Raw genomic sequence first — 24,335 nt, 5'->3', positions numbered from 1 at the left:
GCCCCCCCTGTGGCTTCACTCTCAAGACCCTGCTCCCTCATTTGAAGTGACAATAGCAAGAAGCCTGCTCTCAGAGAGCTTTAACCAGCTTACACATGTGGATACTGTCTCCACAGGGACCCTAGGCATCTAGCCTTATTGGGAAAACCTCTCCCTCTTTTACAGGGGTTCCATAGATGTTATTGCACTTCCAAATAGGACTCAACAATGTATGATGGGGGGGAGGGGAGGGGAGGGAAATCAACACATTAAGCTCAATTAACTTTCCTGTGGAACTGAAGAGTGCTTGCCATAGAATTTGGATCCAGTGCACCACAGAGTACATTGAGGCCCAGCTGATATACCCACAGCCAGATTTTCATATATAGCCTCCTGAGCTGCAAGTACAGAACAGCAGTTGCCTTCCTGGGCTTCAGTGCAGTACCCAATAGTTGGCCAATTGAACCGAGTGTGTATAATAGCACACTGGGGTGTTGAGAGCTGGGACACTCTTCTGGATTAGAAAGATTTGGTGCAATTTAGAGGGAATCTGGCTATCAGAATGATCCACTGATATTGAGCAGAGAGTCAGCTGGGCTTATTGAGTATATTGAAGGCTGCAGCTGGTTTGTGTGTAGACGCTGGGGAAAAAGTCTGTGGCAAAGAAGAAGGAAAGAGGGCAATGGAAAGGAGTGTGCATTGTCCAAAGAAAGGTCCTGCCATAAGTCAGTTCCCTTTTCCCAGTTACCAAACCCTTCAAACATACACATACCAGAGGCAAACAGCCCTAATCACACACCTTTCCAGCTGCTAAACCATACCACCGAAAGTAGTCATCCTATACTCTAGTCATAGATCTCCACAGAACCTAACAGCCTGCAATTAATTATGCTAGTGCAAAACTGCAGATAGCTACATATTACCATTATCTCAAGTATGGAGACGTTTGCAACAAAGTTCTCTTATGCTGGTGCAGAAATTGTCTCTAATGCACTCCACAGATTTTTGTAATGTACAGATGTCACGTAATATCCCAGGCTAACATTCGTATTGCTCTTTAAATATGGGCTCTATCTTGAGATGGGTTAACATTATATAATTAGTAAATTTGCATACACATTCAGAGCACAGGAGCATCTATATAATTTCTTCATCTTGTTTTAGTTTACCCTGGCTCCAGTCAAGTTACTGATCTGACTAGTGAGACGTAATTATGTGAGCTTAATCAGTTCAAAGAACAGATATTCTGATTGGAAAAAGATTAAAAAAAAAAAACTACCTGTACAGAACCTGGCGTGGAATTCATTTGATACATATGAGAGAAATATACAAATTTCCCCAGGAGGCAAATTCAAGTGCCACTATAACAGCTCCCTTAACTGTTATGGGTAGAATTTTGCGTATTCTTTGTTTCCATGCCATTTTGCTCCAACCCATTATAAAATTATAATAAATAGTGAATCCAACACTTAAAAACCATAAGCAAATCACATATTGTACATACTTTTAAAATCTTATATGAGTTAATAATATGCAGCTTACTTCTACTGTAAGATGAACAAGTTAAGTTATTATATTTGACCAGTACATTGTCTACTAGAGTGGGTCTGGAATTGAAAATGCTGTTTCACTGAAACCAAAATTTTTGGTGGGAAAGGGTCAGTTTCATCAGAGTCAGAAAGCAACAGCTGAATCCTGTAATAGTTGATAGCCCAGTGGTTAGGGCACTCAGCTAGGATGTGGGAAAAGCAGGTTCAAGTTCCTGATTCAGACTATTAGCTATTCTGGTGTGGGTCTCTCTCAGTCTGTTTTTTTTTTTTTCCTCCACAAAAAAACCTCAATGTAGAATGGGAAATTTTTTGAAATCACAAAATTTGTCACAGGATGGGAAAACAGCTTCTGGCCCAGCCCTACTGTCCAGTGCAGGAGGTGTAACGGCTTACACTGTCCTGAGATATCTGGGTTTGACAGCAGTTCCATTTTGTTTTGTTACTTTGACCACTACAGTTGAGGCCTGTTATCAAGATGCTGTCTGGGGACTCTACTATGTTTTTTAGACTTGCTGAACAAACAACAGAGTAGAATGAAAGGACTCTATGCTCCAGCACCCTAGCTAAGAGAAAAATGCCTCGAATGGGAGGAGAGGGAAGGAGAGTTGGAGAAGTTTTTAGTTATCTACTTACTGAGTCTCAGTCCCCAGTAGCATCTCCACCTTCTCTCCTGCGTGGTTGCTAAGGACAGTTAATCTGAAGAGGTGACTTGTAGAGCTCTGCCGAGAGTACAGCATAGTGGAACTGTTCTTTACGGGTGAGGAATTCAGCTCCTCACTGTCACATTGTTCAACCAACAGCTGGTCCCTCAAGGAATAATCTGTGACATTGTAGCTCTCCTCACTGCAAAACAAGGAAAAAAAACCTAACACTTTTGCTCAGAGTAAACATGTCCAGAAGCAAATTCAGGAGTAGCACCCATTTCCCAGGCTTTTCCACAGCACATAATTATTCTGACACTTTCAGCCCTTTAGCAACATTTCCCCCCAAAAAATTTACAAAGCATCTGCTTGTCAAAGATGCAAAAGAAATTAATCTTTGCGCTTTAAGGCATTTCAGTGAGCAGCACAGTTTACACGGCTTTGACACTCTGTGGGTGATGTAAGCTTAACTTACTCCATAGCAAATGGAGAATAACGTCTTCTGGTTTATTTTCTGTAACTCTTAAGCAATACCTGACATCCAAAAGCAACTCTTTGTTTTAGAATATGCTTTACTAGAAGTTGCACACTTTGTTGCTTCTGTAGGCTAAGCACACTACACACACCAGCGGCTCTTTGCATACCCCCCTCCCCAAGCTCTCTGTATGCCACCCTACCATCTACTTCTATTTCAGGGACCCCTTGCAACCTCCACCCTCATGCTAGGGACCCTGTGCACCTCCCCTTCCCCCACACCAGGGGTCTCTGTCCCCCTCATCGCCCATACAATTGTCCCTGACGCTCCCCCCCACTGCAGTTCTCTGGGTGCCCCTTCATAGCCCTCTTTCCCGCCACACCAGGGATCCCCATTGTTCCACCACCAGGGGTTCTGTATGCCACACCCAGTCCCCACTCAGTATGCACCCCAGGTCCCCAACAGCAGGGCTCTCCATTCTCTCCCACTGCCACAGCTTTTGTTTCTGTGTTCACCCCCCATTTCTCCCATGGCTGCATCCTCCATTCTCCCCCAACCATGCCAGGGGCTCTCTGAGCATCCCCATTCCCTTCTTCCCCCATCGTTTTTTTTCTCTCCCCTTTTCTGGCTCAGAAAGAAGTCCTTCAGTGTGTCAATTTTTTTTTTAAACTGTATTAGGAGGCTGAGTAAAACTAAGCGGAGCTGGAGGGTGATATGCTGGAAGATGTTAATTGTTGCCATCTTTGATCTATAGACAATTACAAAGGTGGCTGAAGCTCTGTGTGTGCTAACCAGATACCTGGGGCACTGTGTGCCCCTCATTAGGGTTGTTTTTCTCTCCTTCATATTTTCACTAAAATAGGGTTCTGCTGAATGATTCCTAGGGCATTCCCTGAAATTTTGGACTTGATCAGATGCAGCATTCAAAAGTTATCACATTACAAAAACAAATAGAGAAATGCCACTGAACCCATTAAACAGAATATACTTTCCCCACTTCCATTTTCCAGTTTCCAGAAGTACAAACTCCTACATTTATAATGGATTGTGCAATACAAATAAACCTGTATTTAAAAAGGAGATGGTGGAAATGCTTTCTTGTTAAGCTTCTTGTTAATCTGCATTGTGATACAGAATGGCCTGGGAGCAGTGGTAGAGTGCTAGAGGGGAAATATATAAGCCCAAGGCTAATTAAGGCAGGGTTCCCTGGAGACTAGGGAGAGTGGCTATAGGTTAATTGGAGCACCTGCAATCAATTAAGGCCCTGTCAGGAACCTAATAAAACCCCCTGCTTCAGGCAGTCAGGGAGAAGGAGAGAGGACTGGGGCTTGGAGATGTGTTGTGAGACCTGAAAGATCAGAGAACTGAAGTAAAGGAGACCCTGCCCCCAGTATCTAAGGATTGAAGGTACCCACCCAAGGGGAAAGAGGGTAAGAACCCACAGGGGTTGAGAGGGGCTAGGGCTCAGAGTGAGGAGCAAACTCAGAACCCTCCCCTGCTTCCCTTCTTTACCACCTCCCTGGGCCGCTAGTGGGGCCCTTGGTGCCCCAAGAGCAGGGGCAAGGGGTAGCATCCTAGCCCTGCCAAGAAAAGTGCAGGACCCACCATACTAACATTGGCCATCTTGTCACAGCATGTACAGGAGCTGGACCACAATCTATTTTTACAATGTTTCAAAACTTGCTATATGGCTATAATGCCATTATGGCTTCAAGCAAATGGTTGATGACTGCTGTCACCTATTCTTCTCACCTCGTACTGGCCTTGCTGAAATATAGTATAGTAATGTATATCTTTTAGACACATGATCTCTTTTTCCAATATGAGATAAATAAAAACATACTATTTATTCTAGTGAATACAAAAAACAAGACCAGTGTTGTGTGCTCGATAACTGCACTAAAAGTATTCAAAGACACACTAACAAGAGGTAGAGCTCAAAAGCTCCACTTTACCTTACAATGCTTATTATGAGGTGGCTTTGGGGAAGAAGGTGGGCAAGGATGTGTCATCTGAATTCTATAAATATATGTATTTTAAGATACCACTTTTCTATTTTTTTAAGTGATACTTAAACAATACAATGTGTGTACCTCCCTGCAGGCTCTGAAAAAAGCTGTTAACTGACAAACACTCTTAACACCGCTAAGCACATTCCTGACAAAAATAATCAGAGGATTCTGGGCAAAAGAACTAATAAGCTATGGCTGCCTACAAATAAATACACCACAGCTGTCTGCTAACCACACACATTGGGCAATAGACATTTGGAAACAGAAGAACTCAGGACCTCTTTTCAGTCAGGTAAGGATAGGTTGCACTAGTTCAGACAGTGGTGGTGGGGGGAGGTGTAGAGGGGAAAACACACACGAGAAGATGAGATATTCCATATAGCAGTGGGTGGTGGAGCATGCGTGTGAACACACACAGGCAAGCTGTTCATTACAAACCAAGGAAGAAAACAAAATGAAGCACCGTTAGCATCTGAAGTACTCTGAATGATATTCCAGAATTATTTGGACATGCAATAGCACTTCTATATATAATTTCTCAATTACTTTTGTTTAGGGTTACTAAAATGGGAAAAATGGATACCATGAAGAAATACAATTTTAAAAAATCTGTTACCCAAGCACCAAGACTTTTAAAAACTTACACTCTTTCTCCCTAAACAACTTAGTCATTCATCTTCCTAAATCTGAACTACCCTAGCTAATCAAGAATCTCTCTTTGCCGTGTCTTCAGCTGTTGTGTAAGAGAATGCCTGGTCAGGTCATCTTGTTACTTGACGTTTCTGTGTGCTGTCAGTAAACAGTTACTTCAACCCCTCCCAGGCTCCCATCCATTAACACTTATCTGACAACAGGTGCCTGAACTGTGGAGTCTCCAGCCATCTTCAGAAACATGCCTAAGCACTCCACACTGTGAATCCAAGCGGGTTTCTTTTATATTTGTTGTTTTAGCCAACTTACTCATTCATATCCAATTAGTGTAAAGAAATGCTAGAAAAGCCTTTCAAGAAGTTCATCTTAATTACATTTCCAGTTCTTTAAATTGTTTACCTGCATTCAGCTACCAAAACATGATCCAAGGAGCATTCGAAAGAATCTGCACTACTTACTTTGGAAATGGAATTGCTCAGCTAAAAAAAAAAAAAACCACAAATTGAAAGCCTTTTTGCCTTCCATTGGATAACGTGTGGATATTTCCCACAATAGTCTTACAAATGATTGTAAATTCACCAGCTGTTCATCAAGATGAGTTACTTTTAAAAGGCAGCTGATAATTACCTAGCGCTATCAGTTTCAGTAAGCCTACTCTGGATTGTAAACTGTGACAAGACCCCCACTACTAAAACCAGGCAGGGTCATTTTTCAGATTTATTGTTCCTCAAGGGCTTGATGAAACGAAGAAAAATCCAAAATCTGGTAATCGTCTGTACAGCAGCACAGAAAAAAATGATCCCATAGTCAACATATTTCTCAATTGTTTCTGGTTGTGCAGTAAGAAATTCTTCTTTTAGTTCAAACCAGTAGTATTGATAGTTATACTCAGGGCTGACGAGGGGGGGGAAGCCGGTACAAATTACCAGGGCCTGGCTTCTCTTCTCTTCTCCTCCCCTCCCCCCACCCCACCCCCGTTGCCTTACCGGGGCCCGGCTCCCTCCCCACCCCCCTCGTCGGCCCTGTTTAGCCGATCCGCCCTTGCTGGGGGGCCCGAAAATTTTTTTTCACCGGGGCCCAAACCCGCTCTCGGCGGCCCTGGTTATACTAACTATGCTGGGATGGACGACTAATCCACGAATTAACCAGTCACCAATATGTGAACCAATTAGACACTAACCATCTAGCCATGAGATGTGAATAGAAGACAATAATAATTCTAGGTTTCACAGTAACTGTTCTGTTTAATTTCAGAATATTTGCTTTATTCAACTCTCCTTGAACAGATAATCCAACTGAACCATCACTCTTTCAGACTCTCTCTCTCTCTCTCTCTCTCCAGTAAATCAAAATCCACACTACAGCTTAGTCAAGTCATGACTTCACTTATGGCCTATAGGGTACAATATGAGTTGCACGGCTTCACTGAGGTACAGTCTATTTTGTAGATCTTTCCTTATTGTCTGCAGTAGAGAGATACCACTATCCACTTCTGTTAACAGCTGAAGTCTGTAAAACAAACTGACTCAGGATAATAGGTGGAAATATACAACACTCTCTGAACTCCAAACACTGATTTTATAACTTTGTGAAAGCAAATTTCTAAGAGATTTAGGGATTGAACAAATGTCTGTTTGCATTATGTTCTGGTGCCTCCGAATAGTGTGTTTTGCCCCTACTCATGTTGGCAGATATACATCAATTCACAAGCATGTGCACTGTCCAATAGAAGATGGCAGACCGAAGTCATTCATTGCCTGAAAATACTGAATACAAGCCCTGACAAAAGCCACATAACTATTTAGCACTAAAAAGATTAAACAGCAACTCAATCAACATCCCATTTCGGATTATCTAATATCTATGTTCATCTTTTTGAGAAGACAGTAACGTTGATCTGCTTATTTCCAAGTAGTTCTTTCAAGCTTTCTTCTCTAAGCAGTAAATCACACAAAACAGACAAAGTACAGCCCCAAGCTATAAGATTTTACATCGCACACTATCAATCATTATTGTACAACCATGCAAGATAAAATCAGCACCCAGTCAAACCAGAACATATGGCATATGCTTCTTCACTACACAACTAGAGATCCCCCCTCCCCATTTTCTGATTATTATTATTAAGTAACTTCTCTGCTCAGCAGAATAAAAATTGCAGAGAAGTACTTAAAGATTCATTTCAACTTCTGGAAAGCCACTTGTAATATGTCATTGACTAACAGCTCTGCTTTCCTTCTTTCTGCTTTTTGAATTCAATCAAAACATCCAATTTAGACACTGGCAAGGTTCAGAAGGTGTCAAACTGCACAAAATCTCACTGCAAACTCGAAATGTTTAAAAATACTTATTCCCTGTCCAAACAAAGTCTCAGTGAATTGAGTGTTTTGTTGTAGGACTATACCAATTATTTTAATATAATTAAATAAAAAAACTGATATCTTCTAGATAAGGTTCCTCTAAGCAGTGGCAGGACACCATGCCCTAAATCATACATTACCACTGTACAAATCAAAGTAAGCAGTACTATATAATAGAGGTAGGCAAGCCAACAAAGGCATCAACCTGGTTCTGGCTTATCTCTGTGTCCATGGAATACTATAAGCCAAAGAAATGCCAACCCAGGGAGTATGTTCTTGCAAGGATAAGGGCCTTATATAGCACTCCATGTGTTTTCTTATGAATAATTGTTTTGGACAGATTCCATCACTTGGCATGGGCTTTAACTTGTAGAAATATGTGAGACTCGGAGCTGCAGCACATTCATTTGTTGTAACTAGCCAGATCTATAATCTGAACCAGCAGTTCTCAAACTGTGGATCGGGACCCCAAAGTGGGTCTCAACCCCATTTTAATGGGGTTGCCATGGCTGGTGTTAGACTTGCTGGGGCCTGGGGCTGAAGCCGTATCCTGAGCCCCACTACCCGGGGCCGAAGCCCAAGGGAAATGGTTGCTGGTGAGTGCTAAGCACCCACTAATTTTTTTTCCTGTGGTGCCTAGGCAATAAATATGTCCTGAGACCTCCCAGAAGTCTCCAGTAAAATCATGGGGGGTTGGAGGGTGAGACTTGACAATCCTGGTAGTTCTAAGGTAAAAGTAGTTGTTGTGGCATTGAGTGCACTAGGTAAGGTACACTACATGTTGGGATAGGCATGTGTGGGATCCAGGGATCTTGAAAGGTATGTTGTATGGACTATTGATCCTTGTTGCAGTGGAGATATAACTGCAGGTTTTGCATCTGCTGTTCTGGCAGGGTCTGGTGCTGCTTTGAGAGTTGGTGTGTCCTGGTCAGCGGGGAGCTTGCTTCTGATGATGAGCTTGGAGAGATTGTGGGGGGAAGGGGTTATTTGAAGGTCAGAAGTGGGGGTTCAGGAAAGAACTTTCCTGAATTAAATGCCCCAACAACTATGGTGCTGACCAGAACCGCCGTGACTCAGTGCTTTACATTCTGTGATCCAGTACTGGGTACCCACAGTTTGAAAACCACTGGAATAAAAGACATTACTTCACCCTCCTGGCCTCTCCAGTATCCTGAGACCAACATGGCTACAAATACACAAGTAAAAAAAGCTAGAAAATTTACAGTAAATAAACCCAAATTATTCCTTCACGCTTTCAAATGGGTCTTTTTAAACCAATAAAATGCAAGTACAAATGAATCCGTTATTTTAGCTTATTACCATTAAGAATACCTGCTAGTTCCACACTGAAATCTTAAGTATTTCATTACAAAAGTTGCTTCCTTTTGTTTGTGTTGAGGTATCTACTTGCCTCTTTAATTAGGAAACTGAGGTTTTTCCTTTTTTTGGCATCTGGTGTACAAACCCAGTTTTGCAAGCAACTGTGAACAGGTAACATTCCAAAGTATTATTTAACCTTTGGGTGGTTTCCAATTTATGAAGTCCAGCTGCATTCCATTGCTAAGATCATCTCAGGAGTTGACAAGCCATGCAGCCATTAAACAGACATGATTTTAGTGGTATCTTTAGGGGATTACAGAAAGTGAGCTGAAAACATTTAATAACTCTATATCCTCACTAAAATAGAGGTCTCCTTGCAGTTTGAGAGAAACCTTTTAATAATCTTCAATATTGCCGTTTGAGGGTCTTTTTTGAATGGGTGAATAAAGAACGTCTGCTTCAACTATAGTTAAACATGGCATGAACTCCCTACTTCCTGAGTAGAAAGGGAGGACTATAGCACGCCAGCTCAAATGCAGCCACTCCACATTGAAAGCTGGAATCCCTAACCAGACCTTCTTGACCCCTGGACTGTATGCATAGGAGCTATGTGATCCAGGTAGGTTCAAGAGGGAGCTCTGTTCTATCCTTAGCAGAATGCTGCTAGCGCCTACACTTCCAGGCTTTAGTGAGAAGTTATAAGGATGCTCCTGCAGACAGTTCATTTTCTGAGCTCTCTGACTGGTTGAGAAAATGTAGGTTATAGAAACACTGTGATAAATGGCAACATATGAATAGTTCTCTAAACCTAGCAATTCCGTAACAGTGCCTCAGGTCAAGTTCAGAATGGATATGTTTTATACACACAATTGTAGCAAGGGGAGAGGGGATGGCCCTGAAGTTCAACCTGGGAGGAACACCTAAAAGAAAGATTAATGTTACCTAGCAAAAATATTTAGATTTCTATTGAGGTACCTTTATTTTAAAGCAGCACTGTCTATATCTCAGGTGTCACATGTACATCTTTTTATGGGTAGATTTAGCCTGCTTGAGGTATTTATGTGAAACCACATAAAATATTTGGTTTCTGTAGAATTGAATCTAATTTAAAAAAAAATGCTTGCTCTCATAGTTGTGAAGAAAACCTTCAAGATGTGACCCAAGTACAGCCAATAAAGTGCTGTCTACCTGATACAAAAAGCCTGAAATAATGACTCAAGAGATAAAGGGTGTGAATTCCTCTGCCCCCTAGGATGTTTAAATTTGAAGGGTCATTACTGGACTTTAATGTCAATGTGAACCATTTCATTAGCAATCATGTTAGTAGATGGAATGGGGATTAGCATGAAGCACAGGGGACTAGAATTTGGTGTTGCTATAGGAAGGAAAACGCAGAGGAAGAACAAGAAAAAAAACAAGAGAAGGATGGGAAAGGTAGAAAAAGTAAAAAAAATAGTGGTGGTAATTTTTCTCATTGAGTAATGATGAATACAACATATACTGAATACATACATAACAATAATCGCTGAATATTTAGCTGTTACCTAAGGGCCATGGTCTACCATTAAATCTTTGACATCAATGAGAGAGCCATCATGCATGGTGGTTAGTGACCAGCACTAAAGTTACACCCCAGTCCATCGACCATAAAAGTGGGATTTGAGTCTTTCCAAGAGTTGGACACCCTGGATACACAGTCTTCCATCACGCGTTCAACAGATAGAAATCTTAAAGGTTGTATTAAGAAGGCCAGAAAAGTTTACGTAAAAAAAATCCATGTGCAATTTTTACATTAAAAATGCAGATCTTGTCTACATCCTGGAAGATTCCACAGAAGCTGGAGAATAAACAATCAGGAAATCACAAGAAGCTGAATACTAAACAATGAAGGGATGGAATTTTTAGCTACCATTTAATGCTCTGGGCCAGAAGGTAAAAACAGATGCTGGATTCAGGATGTACCGTATATACTCGATCATAAGCCGGTTTGTTTATAAGCTGACCCCCCTCCCCCCCAAGATGGATAAGTAAAAATGGAAATTTTTTATAACCCTATAATTCAGGGGTCAGCAAACTTGGCTCCTGAGCCATCAGGATAAGCCGCTGGTGGGCCGAGATGGTTTGTTTACCTCGAGTGTCTGCAGGCACGGAGGTAAACCTAAGTAAACAAAAAGTGTCCTGGCGTGCCAGCTGGGCTGGGACAGCAACTGGTGGGGAGAAGCTGGGAGTCAGGGGAGTAACCCCTGTGACCACCCCTATGACCCCACCCCTAACCTGGGACCCCCACACTCTCCTCATCCCATCCCTTCCCACCTTATCTGTGGAGGGCCAGGGGAGGATGTCTCTGGCCGGGCTGTAGCTGCTCTGACAGGCTGGGCAGCATGGCTGCAGCCTGCTCCAGCAGGCCAGACCGGGCGGCGCGGCCACAGCATGTTCCAGCGAGCTGGGCCTGGTGGCTCGGCTGCAGCATGCTCCAGCAGGCTGGGCCTGGTGGCAAGGCCGCACCGAGCTCCGGCGGGCCGGGTGGCATGGCCACAGTCTGCTCTGGAGGGCGGGGCCGAGCGGCACAGCTGCAGCCTGCCAGCCCCGGAGCTGCAGCTGCTTTGGAGGCTGGGGGGAGAGCAGCGTGGCCAGAAGCGGAGAGACTTTGGCCCTGCCTCTTCCCTTCTGGCTCTGCTGCCTCTCCTTGCTCCCTCTGTTGGGGGGAGGGGCTGTGTCCCACCTCTCCTCCTTCCCCGTTCATAAGCCAACCCCATTCTCTGGTGCTTCTCTTTTTTACTAAAAAAATTTGCCTTATGAACAAGTATATACAGTAAGTTGCCAACTGTCAATTCCCCCCAGGCCGGAGAGATGCGGAAGATAATGACTCAGTTGAGGTACAAACAGTGGAGCCGAGGCCTCACACACTTTTGGTTGAAGGAAGAGTGGAGCAGTGGAAGAGCCACTCAAGCAGGTTCCCTCACCGAGCTTGTGGATTTATCATTAGAAATCCATTTGGTGTTAATGCTCTATGGCCCAACGGAACCATGCTGCCGTCAAGCCAGCTGCACAAAAGCACAGCATCTCACTGGGTGTCTCCTGTGATCTGCTAGCTTCAAGGGCCAGAGCCCCAGGCTGTTCTGCAGCAGACACTGCAGTGCCCTAACCCCTCACACAACAAGCATGCTGAAGCAACTCTGAGTTTCCGGCTTCTTTGTGATACACAGAAGAGTAAATGGGGCCCTAAGCAATCCTCAAAAGTGCATTTAATATACTTATGCATGATTGGGGTGCACAGCAGCATGATGTTTAAAGCATAAGCCTCTAAAATATTTCAGAGTTGCATGGGATTTGGCCATATGATGCCCAATAAAGTGAGGGGAATTGGGTTGCTAAATCCCATTCAGCTATTTGAGAACATAAAGGTAGGCTGTTAAGTCTTGCCATTACAAATGCAGGATGAACCCAAACTAGGGGCTGTGGAGGGATCTGACTAGGAAAGCACTGTAGGAAGGAAAGCATAAAACCCTATGTGGAGCATGCCTAAGTGTTCAGTATCTTGACCTTTATCTTATAGCTAAATCTCACTGAACAAATGCTTTTCTGGAGTGCTTGCTTACTGTAATACACAAAGGCAGTTCTTTTAATGATGCTTCTGGTATGTAAAACATTTGTAACTTGAAGTCTTTGTATCAAGATTTGAGGACTTCAGTAACTCAGCCAGAGGTTAGGAGTCTATTACAGGAGAGGGTGGGTAAGAGTCTGGGGCCTGCGCTGTGCAGGTCAGACTAGATGATCATGATGGCCCCTTTTGGCCTTAAAGTCTGAGTCTAAGTGCAAGTACTGCTCTACATGCAGAACATTGTTGGACCAACACTGCTTGTCAGTTATCTGTGGGACCACTTTGACATATACCATCAATCCCGGCCTTTAAAGAATTTGGACGTAATCACTCCTCATTGTGCTAACTGAGCTCTACAAATATGGTTAACGACTTGGCCAGGGCAAGTGAAAACAAGCTTCAGGATACAGAGCGAAAACTCATTTTGCACAATTTCAAGCAGCTGAATGATTAGGACTTATAATGCAGGGGTGAGCAGAGTGATTTTTATGGCAGCTGTGAAAAATGCATGTGAAACCCAAATGTGCAAATATAAATACATAGTGTTTTAAACTTGAATATCACCTTCAAAATATCCATGGTTACATCTTAAACTAGAGGACCTGTACCAATGGTGTTAGTACAGTCATTAAATTATTTAATGTTCTAACATGTGTAGAAGCCAGTTCAAGTTTAACTTTGAAAAACTGCATGGAATGGATTTTTTTTGCACAGCTAAGGAGCAATGGATCATATAAAATGTAATTAGTAAGTTTGTCTGCATTTGTGCAGCACCTATTTTGTGATCAGAATGACTGTGGTAGGATCACAGGAATCAATACTTTTCAACTTTATATGTTTACTTAGAAAGATCTTGGTACAGTGAATATATAAACTCCATCATTAAGATCAAGTTTTATTTACTGTAACTCATAGGGTCCACTGGGATATCACAGACTCCAACAGCTGGAAGATGTTATAAATCAAAAGCACCAGTGTTTGGAGAGAATACATTATTACAAAAAATTATCTGGGAAGCTGGGCAACCAAGCTATCGCACAGGAAACCAATAAACAATGTAACAACAGAGATAATACACTTTTTCATTGTTTTCTAACTCAGAAGTTTACTTAGCTACCAGCACAATAAAATATTAACGCTAGTCCCCTGAGAACAGAAAGAAACATGATGTTTAAAGATGCGTGGTACAAATCTGTGATGTGCTGCCAATGTTTCAAAAAGGGTTTCCATAAAAATGTTCCCGGTAGCCCAGAAGTGGGCAAACTTTTTGGCCCGAGGGCCATATCTGGGTGGGGAAATTGCATTCAGGGCCATGAATGTAGGGCTGGGGCAGGGGGTTAGGGTGCGGGAGGGAGTGTAGGGGGGCTTAAGGGGGTGTAGTGTGCAGGAAGGGGCTCAAGGCAAGGGGTTGGAGCAGAGGAGGGGTATGGAGTGCGGCAGGGAGCTCAGGACAGGGGGTTGGGGTGCAGCAGAGGGTTGGGGGGCAGGGTGCAGGAGGGGGCCGGGCTCTGGTGCCGCTTACCTGGAGCGGCTCTGGGGTGGCAGCGGTGCATACCGGAGCCAGGAAGCAGCCGGCACCATGACCCTGAGGCCCCTGGAGGAGCGGGGGGCGCGGCCCTCGCCTGTGGGTACCTCCCCCAAAGCTCCCATTGGCCACGGTTTCCTGCCCTCTGCCCCTGCCCGGGGCCACAGGGACATGGTGCCAGCTCCTTCCAGGAGTGGCACGTGGCACCACGGGGGTGGCAATTCCGCAGGCCGGATCTGGCCCACAGGACATAGTTTGCCCACCTCTGCTGTAGCCTGTGATAAACCTTGTGTCCCAGTGGCGTGTGTACCACAGTGAACAGGCTAGGGAGAAATCTATTCGCTTGAACATAACCAAGAACTAAGGCAGCAAACAAATCATGCTGCACTTTGCTGGAAGTGTTATGCATTTTTCAGAAACAAAATGTGAAACTACAACAGAATTATAGTATAGTGCTCAATTGTACTGTTTGAAGCACAGGCTCAAAATTTTAGAAATCTTTTTTAAAATACCTGATATTTGGTGTAACTGGTCAACCCGAAAGCAAAACATTTGCTCTTCAAAACTATTTTTTAGTAACCACAGAGCAAATAATCTCTGTCAGGAATGATACAGCAGCATCTGCAGAGGGCATGAACTCCATCAAAAGCAGAGGAATGACCGTAACGTTCCCTTCAATTTGGTGGTGGAATTTTAACAGGGTGCTCCCAGCAGCCTCCTCTATCACATCACTGATACAGATTCTCCATGAAAGAATAGTATGGAGAGACATTCCTGCTCCACATATTTATTTATCTTGCTAAAATGTATACCTTTGCTGAGTCACTATGATTGGATTGGATTTTCATTTCTGTTTGACCCCCAACCAATGCAATTCTGAGTATGGTCTGATGGAGAAATAGAAGAGACTCAAAAATTCCTCCTTAATTCATTCATTCATTCTTTGTACAGGCACAGCATACCAAAATGTATGATTACAAAACTGTTGATGTTTTGGCAGCACTTAACGCATTTTTAGTCAACATTTCCACTTACACGAGGTTTTGTTTTTGTGCTGCAAGCATATTATGCATAACCACTTCTTCTCATATCTTCCTCAAACATGAAAACGGTTGCTAAAGGAATAATCTAAAAATGCCTTGGGAACAATAAATTATACTTGAGGTAAATATTGAATAAACTTAGCCGTTGTGAAGCCAGGAAGTTTACATTCTCATTTCCCAAGGGTGACTCATGCAACATTCGAGACAATTGTGGCTTGTGTGTGATTCAAGGAATTAGACACACATGCAGTTTTATTGTGTTGAAGCTCTCACCTCTTCTTCTTTGTGATAATGAGGACATCATTGAAGAGGAAGAAGTATACTTGCTGCTTACTGGTCCTTTTAGAGAAGAGTCCAGTGTCTTCCACGTATGCTGTTAATTCACCCCTTTTCACTAACCACCGGGACGAGGAGACCAGTGGAAATGGCTACAAAATAAGAAAACATGTTAATCGTAAGTCACAAGCCTTCTGTGAGACAAAGGAGTATCAGGATCACTTGAAAAAATGCATGACTAAACTCAAAACAAAGAAATGAGTATAGGTGTCAAATAGAGACTTCAAGATTCAAAGTAATGTACAATACAGGAGATGCTTGCTAATAGTGGATGCTTTAAAAGTACTGGCTACCTTCACACTGTATCTGCTAAAATCAATTGAAGAATAAACAGAATGTGGAATTGAGCACGCTGTGAAATGGGAGCTAACAACATATTTCTACCTAATGCAGAACTAAGTGAATCCCTTAAGAAGGGCAGAAATAAAATGGTGTTTAAATATTCCCAGACCACAGTCTCTCAAAGCAGAATTAAAGTTACAAACAGAAAATTTACCAGATTAGCAGTTACTAAAATACAAGAGGTCTGAAAGTCAATAAAGTCAGAGCAAAGGTTAAAACAAAAGCAAATGTTGTATCTGAAAGTCAGGAATCAGCAAAACCCGTAGTTATCAACACCTAAACATCAGAAAAAGAACAGTTAACTTTCCCTACTACAGGTTTCAGAGTGGCAGCCGTGTTAGTCTGTATCTGCAAGAAGAACAAGAGTACTTGTGGCACCTTAGAGACTAACAAATTTGAGCATAAGCTTTCGTGGGCTACAGCCCACTTCATCAGATGCATAGAATGAAACATATAGTAAGAAGATATATATACATACAGAGAACATGAAAAAGTGGAAGTAGCCATACCAACTGTAAGAGGCTAATTAATTAAGATGAGCTATTATCAGCAGGAGGAAAAAACACTTTTGTAGTGATAATCAAGATGGCCCATTTTAGACAGTTGACAAGAAGGTTACTACAGTAATTGTGGCTCTTGGAGATGATGTCAGGTATAGATCTTACAGTAGTGCACATGTACTCCATGGTGCACGAGATCTTTTGAACAGCAGTCCACTGGAGGCGCATGTGCATCCTGTGCCTCCTCATGCTCCTCCATGAGAGCAAAAAGGGCGGAGCAGCTGTGACTTTCCCTTAGTTCCCCCACGGTTGCTGAGGACTCTGAAAAGCAGGGATGGAGGGTGGGCCGTGGGATCCAAACTGACTGTATCTTATAGCTATTGTAGAGTAAGTAACCCTTTTTTCTTCTCAAATGTGTGTCCGTATGGATCCCTTTGTAGTTGACAGGCAAAGAGCATCCTCTAAATGGTGGGAATGAGGTGTTTCAGCAACATTAGTGAAATAACGATTGCAGCACCGCTCCCATGAACTTGGCATCTGACCTGGCTGCCATTTCAAGAATGTAATCTTTAATGAAGGTAAGTGAGTTGCTCCATGTTGCTGCCTTGCAGATCTCAAATATCAGCATATTTCTGAAGCTGGATCAAGACACTGCCCGTGCCCTGGTGGAGTGCACCTTGATATTTGGAGGCACAGGACCATTGGCTATCTGATAGCAGGCAGAAATACACTGGGAGGATGACATTGAGGTGCCAGGTGGGGTTGGGTCTCTAACGGGAGGGTAGTATGCAGAAGGGCTTTGAAGAAAATGGATACTGTTTGATATGAGAAGACTGAGCACAACTGTACCAGAATGTGACATGCCAATGTTAATACAAGGTGGACCTTGAGAGTTAAATGCTAAGCCAGACTGAAACTCAGCATATAGTCTAGGACTCTCTATCTCAGGGTCTATACTCACTCTAGATTGCATCAGGTTGCCCATATGGAAAATCTTTTCCATTTAGAGGAGTAGGATTTCCTAGTAATGGCTTCCTGCTCTGTATGAGAATTTCCTGAATTTGTATAGAGTAGTGTCTGTCTGTAGCCAACACCCAAACCATCAAGTGCAATGATTGTGGGTTGGGGTGCAATACCTAACCATGATTCTGAGATATGACTGAACAGGCTGGGAGATATATGGGAGGCCCACTGCAAATATCCAGCTGGTCTGACAGACAGAACTGCCTTGGCCAGGGAGAAAACTGTCTAGACAAACATGGGAGTCTGATAAATTTCAGCCTTGGACACTGGAAAGCATGTTTTATTATTTTGTGTGTTACCATACCGGTCTCTTTTTCTCTTGCTTAGTATCACTTAAATCTATTTTCTTTACTATAAACCATCTCAGTGGTGTTATACTGAAGTATAGCTGAGGACTCGCACTTAACTAACAGGCTAGTGTGTGCACTGTCTCTGTGGAGGCAGCAACTTAAAAATTTCTGGGAGTGTCCAGTGACAGGGACTGGACACTGCAGAGACACATCTCTGGAGAACTCTGGAACTGAGGTCCACTGACTGCTACCTGCAAGGCAACGTTAAGTCTAGCAGAGTCTCAAGAAGTTAGCTGATGAGGCAGGGAGCTGACAGATTAAAGCTCCAGCAAGCTCTTTCTTGTGAGGCAAGCAGGTAACACAGTGGCTTACAGTTCTGGGTGCCCTGAGGAGAGCGTCACACCAGGTTGTTGCTGGTTCCTGGAATATGCCAAGTTAACAGGATTACCCCCTAAGGATGACACCGTGCCCACAGCCTGATGGCTTCTTGGCAGAAAGGGGATAAATGAATGCCTGTTTGTTTATAACAGTGCACTGAGGAGGGGTTGTTTGTGAAGGTCTCCCCTGGGGAGAACAGACAGAAATCGTACACAGGCTAATCTTATGGCCCTGAGCTCCAGGACGTTTACAGAGTTTCAAATCATCCTGGGACCAGGTTCCCTGCATCTGCAGATGGTTCAACCTGTCCCTGAGGTGTCTGTGAGGAGTGTCATGTCAAGGCAGGGTCACAGCATTCTTGGGCTGCAGCCATGAATTTAGCTACCACAGGACCTGAGGTGGACCTGTGGCTCTTGTTCAAGTGGTGCCTAGATAGTGAGTGCTCTGCCATAGAATTAGGGACTGCAGATGAAGCCTGGCAATTGGAATCACATATGTGCATGCTGACAAGTGGCCTACTAGTCCTAAGCAAGCATGCACCATTGTCATCAGATCAGATTTTATAGAATCTGTCACTGAAGAGACCAGAACCTGTCCTCTGGCTGGTAGGCTCTTGCCAACTGAAAGTCTTTCATAGCCCCTAGGAACTCTATCATCTGTGAATTTCTCACAGTTCACTAGGCGGCCTAGCTGAGGAAACATGAAGAGGCCATACCCTAGGGCTGTTGCAGTCTCCTGCTGAGACCTGCCTCTGACCAGCCAGTCTTCTAGGTAATGATACATGTGAATGCCCTGTCTTAAAAACATGCTGCTGCCACTGCCAGGCATTTTGTGAACACTCTTGATGGCATGGAGAGTCCAAAGGGCAATACCCTGTACTGGTAATGGTTGGACCCTATTATGAATCTTAGGTATGTCCTGTGGGCTGCCTGGATAGCTATATGGAAGTACACAACCTGCAAGTCAAGAAACATAAAACCATTCTTGAGCCTGAAGAGATGGGAAGATGGAAGCAAGTGTAACCATCCTGAACCTGAGGCTGCGCATGTATATGTTGAGTCTGTGTGGGTCTAAGATGGGATGAAGATCCCCTCTCTTTTTGGGGCCAGGAAATGCCAAGAGTAGAAAGAAGCCTCTTCCCCCCCCTCTGGCTCTGTTGTAGTTCCTGAAAGCCCTATTAAATTTGCTAACAAGCCACAGGAGCAGGGTACATCACTGAGGAGGAGGAAGATGGTGTTTCCTGCTTCATCTGGGCTTCTCTTTGGGAGGCTAATCGGGCTGTTTAGCACAGCATAGTGGCTTCCTCTGTCTCATCGGGGTCTGGTAACTGTATGGTTTGCAATAAGGGGCTGGGGTATAGATCCCTATGGGGTGCAAGGTGGCCTCTGTGTCCTTTAAGGAACGTAGTGTGTTATTTGTGTGCTCACTGAATAACTCCATCTCTTCAAAGGGCAGGTGGTTTATTGTAATTTACACTTCCCTGGGAATGCCAATGCTTGAAACCATGAATCTCACCACATTGTCACTACCGTGGCGATGGAGCTAGCCAGTGTTTGAAACATCCATTGCAACTTGGAGGGCGTTTTAGCCACTTACTGGCCCTCATTGACGATATCCTTGAATACACTTCCCTGCTCTCAGGTGGGAGCTTGGATAGAAAGGCTGTTACTTCATCCCAATTCAGGAAATTATTATTTGGCCAGAAGGATCTGATAATTTGCACCTGTAGCTGAAAGGAGGAAGAGGAGTAGGATTTCTTCCCAAACAGGTTGAACTTTGTTGAGTCCTTGTCCTTTGGGATGCTTTTGCCAGATGTGGATTTCTCTTGCACTACTGAGATGACAAAGGGGTGGGTGTACAAGTACTCAAACTTTTTTTTTTTTTTTTTTTTTTTAAAAAGGGACTTAATACCATTTCCCCACCCTTTCTGCAGCAGATGGTATAATAGCAGGTGTTTGCCACAAGGCCTCTTGAGGGTCAAGAAGTGCCCCATTTGTTGGAAGGGTGATCCTGGGTGGGCCTGACGTTGCTAGTACATCAGGTATCAGGTTTATCAGACCCATAAGGAATGATTAAGAGGGCCGACAGCGGAGTGAGAAAATATTTTTCAAGCATGTGAAAGGTTTACCAGAAAGCACAAGGAGGCACAGGATGCATACATGGCCCCAGTGGCCACAGCTATTCAAAAGACTCCAACCTTGCTCGCATGAGGCGCACATGCACCTACACTGGGATCTGTACTGACATCATCTCAAAGACTAACATGGAAATACTTGGGCTAAGTCCCAACATCTATATTAAAGAGGTTTCGGCTAGGATTTTTTTTCCCCTTTGATAATGAAAATGTCTGATGTATATTTCTATTTCTCCTATACATGACGTAAAAGTATTCATTTTCTTGGTTCCCTACCCTCCACGCCAAGAATAGTTATGAAAATTGTTATAATTCTAGTTACTAGCGTATATGCTTGTAAACTGTGCATAAAAACAAAATATATGCATAAAGTTTAATGACCCTTATATGAACCAACAGGGATTCTAGGACTATAATGTACTCTATAGATGGTTGCAGCAGGAAATCAGCCCCCACCAATTCAACACCCAGCCAGAAGAATATGAGACCACCTTCTGGGACAAGGGGAATATGGAGAGCGTCACTGCTGCAGAGTTTATACACTGTATAAACAGTGTATGGAGGGCCGGTTAGGAGAGGCTGTACCAAACAGCCAGGCATGGCCAGCCCCCTGCCCCACCCACCCCTGCTTCTCGCCCCCTGACGGCCCCTCCGGGGCTCCTACCCCATCCAACCCCCCCGTTCCGTCCCCTGACAGCCCCTGCCCCATCCACCCCTCCCTGTCCCCTGACCGCTCCCAGACCTCCAGCCACTAACTGTCCCCCGCCGCCCCATCCAACCCCCCCGTCTCCTTCCTGACTGCTCCCCCGGGACCCCTGCTCCCATTAAACCCCTTTTCCCAGCCCTCTGACCGCCCTGACCCCATCTACACCCCCGCTCCCTGACCACCACCCCAAACTCCCCTTCCCTCTACCCAACCTCCCCTCCCTCTGCTCCCTGTTCCTTTACCACTCTGCCTGGAGCACCAGTGGCTAGCGACGCTACAGCCGCGCCACCCAGAGCACCAGAACAGGCAGCCGTGCTGCCCGGCTGGAGCCAGCCCCGCCACCGCACAGCACAGAGCACTGGGTCAGGCTGCGGCTCTGCAGCTGCGCTGCCCGGCAAGAGTTCGCAGCCCCAGCACCCAGAGCATTGCACCGGCGGTGCAGTGAGCTGAGACTGCGGGGAAGGCAGGACAGCGGGGGAAGGGCCGGGGGCTAGCCTCCTGGGCCAGGAGCTCAGGGGCCAGGCAGGAGGGTCCCGCAGGCCAGATGTGGCCCGTGGGCCGCAGTCTGCCCACCTCTGGTCTAAACTCTCATTGACTTCAACAGGGCCAGGATTTCACTCCGTGTCTTCTGGAGCTTATAAAAATCAGAGAGCGCACCAGCCTCAGCTGCTCTTTATGAGACACAGATAATCTCTGAAGACCTAGCGAGAGATACTGGGGCTGGGACCAGGGAAACCCACTGGTTCAGGGCAGACTGTGGCACTTATCAATCCTGCCTGTTCATGGTGTGTCTCTCTCTAGTCCTAGATGCCAAAGAGTGCCTGACCATGGTGAATGTGTCTGCTCCTGCATAACTTTAAAGCCCCATGTGAGTCACAGCTAAGTATCCTGAGGTGAGTGCTCATGCAGTCGACCAGAGACCCTGGGAGACTGGTTAAATTCTGGTAAAGTTACAGGTGGGTTGAGGGGATGTCAAAACTCAGTTTATAATGGAAAGCCAATCAAACTTTAACCACGAGGGAATACACTCTTTCACGAATATCCTTGTGTTTGATGATCACATGAACCAGAACAGGAGGAAAGGAAATCTGAGATATCTTTAAACCCCCATTACTGTGGCAGAATCCTAATACTGCTAACCATTTCCCATAGTCAATTATGAAATTTTGACTCTCACTGTCACTGTTCCATCACCACCAGTGACTGATTTTTCAGGTACTGAATTTCTCTGCACCTGAATTTAAACTTTCTTTGCTGCTGCTGAAACCCATTACCTGGCTTGTCATGTTTGACTAATGAAGACAACTGCTTTCTTTTGTCTCTAAAACATCCTTTTACATGCTCGTAAAATATTTCTCCATGCAGCTGTCAGCCCTCGTAATCATTCCTTATAGGTCTTATTTTTCTGGCTTTTAAGTATTTTAGCTACCCTTTCCTGAACTGTCTCCAGTTTGTCAGTATTTGTACTGTAATATGTCCAAAAGGGAACACAGTATTTCAGCTGTGATCTCACTGGTGCAAGAATTAAAGGGTGAGAATAAATACATCCATAGTTTTAGAGGCAACAGCTATCTTCTTGCATACAAAATATATTACTGCATATGCCTTTTTAATGACAGTAAAATAATAAAATTGTTTACAAAGTGCCCTTCCTGCCTATGCGATACAACATATAAAAGCCAATATAAAATACAGTAGATGTCGGGCCAGAATCTTGCTCCCCTCCCATGCCAGCTGCTTTTCACTTAACAAAACTTGCAAGTTCTTGTTCATGAGAACTTACCTTTTAAGTGTCCACAATTTTCTATTATCCATTAATTTAATCTCTTTTCTACTATTTTTTCCAAATCATAAATATACTAAATATTGTTATGCCCTCCTTTAATCTATATATGACACCACACAGATGCTACTGTCCAAGCAGATAATGAACCAAACCCCCAATTGTTCTCAGTGGACCAGAGCATGCAAACAAACTGGTTTCAGAGCACTGTAATTTCATTTATTTAAATTGAGATTATTCCAATTTACACCCATGCAACAGAACAGAATTAGGTACTGTGTTTGGTTTTCTAACCAGATTTGTAACCAATTTACAATAATTCTAACAAACCTGCATTTCTCAATTTTTCCTATAAAAATATCATATAATTCCCTTTATCAGTAGCTAGCTCACCTTGTCTCTGTCACCTCATTGTCACCTTGTTCAAACTCACATCCTATGCAAGGTCTAATTCAGCAGTTCTAAAACTTTTGTACCGGTGACCCCTTTCAGACAGCAAGCTTCTGAGTGTGACCCCCCCCTCCATTAATTAAAAACACTTTTTTATATTTAACACTATTATAAATGCTGGCGGCAAAGCGGGGTTTGGGGAGGAGGCTGACAGTTCGCGACCCCCCCATGTAATAACCTCAACTCTCTGAGGGGTCATGACCCCCAGTTTGAGAACCCCTGGTCTAATTAGTTCTCCTAAGAAATGCCTCAGCACTGCAGGAAGTATTGAGTTTCATTATTATGAAATCAAAGTAATAAGTTTCCACACAGTTTCATAGCAATATTTGGCTTTAAATTTTGGTTCTGTTTGAACCAGAAACTCAACCCACTCAGCCAAAACTCAGGGATCATGAAATCATGTGAATCAAACCTAACATTACTAAGACAAATACCTCTTCCCATCTTTCTCCACCCAGTTACCAAGACTCCAATTTCTGTTGGAAGTTGGTCCAATTAAATATATTAACTCACCCATTTTTTCTCTTTAATATCCTGGGACTGACACAGATACAACTAGATTAATATGCCAATATCATGTTTTCATAACCATGCAAACACAGCGCTTGAGTTTCAACAACTGTCTTTGACAGCAGCAGTCACAAAATGCGTGCTGGTCCAAATAATTAAATTCTTATTTCTGTTTGCAGGAAAAAAGCTTCTCACTTCCCCAATACGGTACACGAAATCTCAAACTGAACGACATTGAATAAATATCCTCTAATCTCAACTAAAAATTAAATCTTCCGGACAGGCAAACAGCTGAATAAGTACATAAAAAGGGAACTAAACCATTTTTGGAGTGGCTTTGGTTATTCAAGCTTCATGAACCAAGTTAGATTGAATGAAACATTGTAACAATTCTAAGAATGTTATATGGGGGCTGTGACAAAGCTCCTTCTCTATCTTGTTGGGTCCTGCGCTTATTGGCGGATTTTCTTGCCTCAGAGATTCACCATGTGGGTTGGGGAACAGCCCAGAGACCTTCCCCTCTGGTAGAACCCACAGTCCAGGTCAGTTGGGAGGTTTGGGGGGAACCCAGTCCTGCCATCTACTCCAGGTTCCAGCCCAGGGCCCTGTGGACTGCAGCTGTCTAGAGTGCCTCCTGGAACAGCTGCACGACAGCTACAACTCCCTGGGCTACTTCCCCATGGCCTCCTCACAACACCTTCTTTAGTCTTACCACAGGACCTTCCT

The 24,335-nt window shown here is 43.9% G+C and overlaps 1 protein-coding gene across 2 annotated transcripts in view; it reads right to left on the bottom strand.

Annotated features, from left to right (window-relative positions):
* The window catches only part of ARHGEF26 (Rho guanine nucleotide exchange factor 26), a 101,984-nt gene that overhangs the window by 20,855 nt on the left and 56,794 nt on the right, over window positions 1-24,335 (bottom strand). For both annotated transcript variants that reach the window (XM_034781271.1, XM_034781272.1), the window contains exons 11-12: window positions 15,431-15,585; window positions 2,163-2,372 (exon numbers count right to left, since the gene is read on the bottom strand). In XM_034781271.1, coding sequence (XP_034637162.1) covers window positions 2,163-2,372; window positions 15,431-15,585 — 365 coding nt within the window. The remainder of the gene's footprint in view (window positions 1-2,162; window positions 2,373-15,430; window positions 15,586-24,335) is intronic.

This window comes from Trachemys scripta, chromosome 9 (genome assembly GCF_013100865.1).
Source record: "Trachemys scripta elegans isolate TJP31775 chromosome 9, CAS_Tse_1.0, whole genome shotgun sequence".
Lineage (NCBI taxonomy): Eukaryota > Metazoa > Chordata > Testudines > Emydidae > Trachemys > Trachemys scripta.
This window is presented reverse-complemented; position numbering and strand designations above follow the sequence as displayed.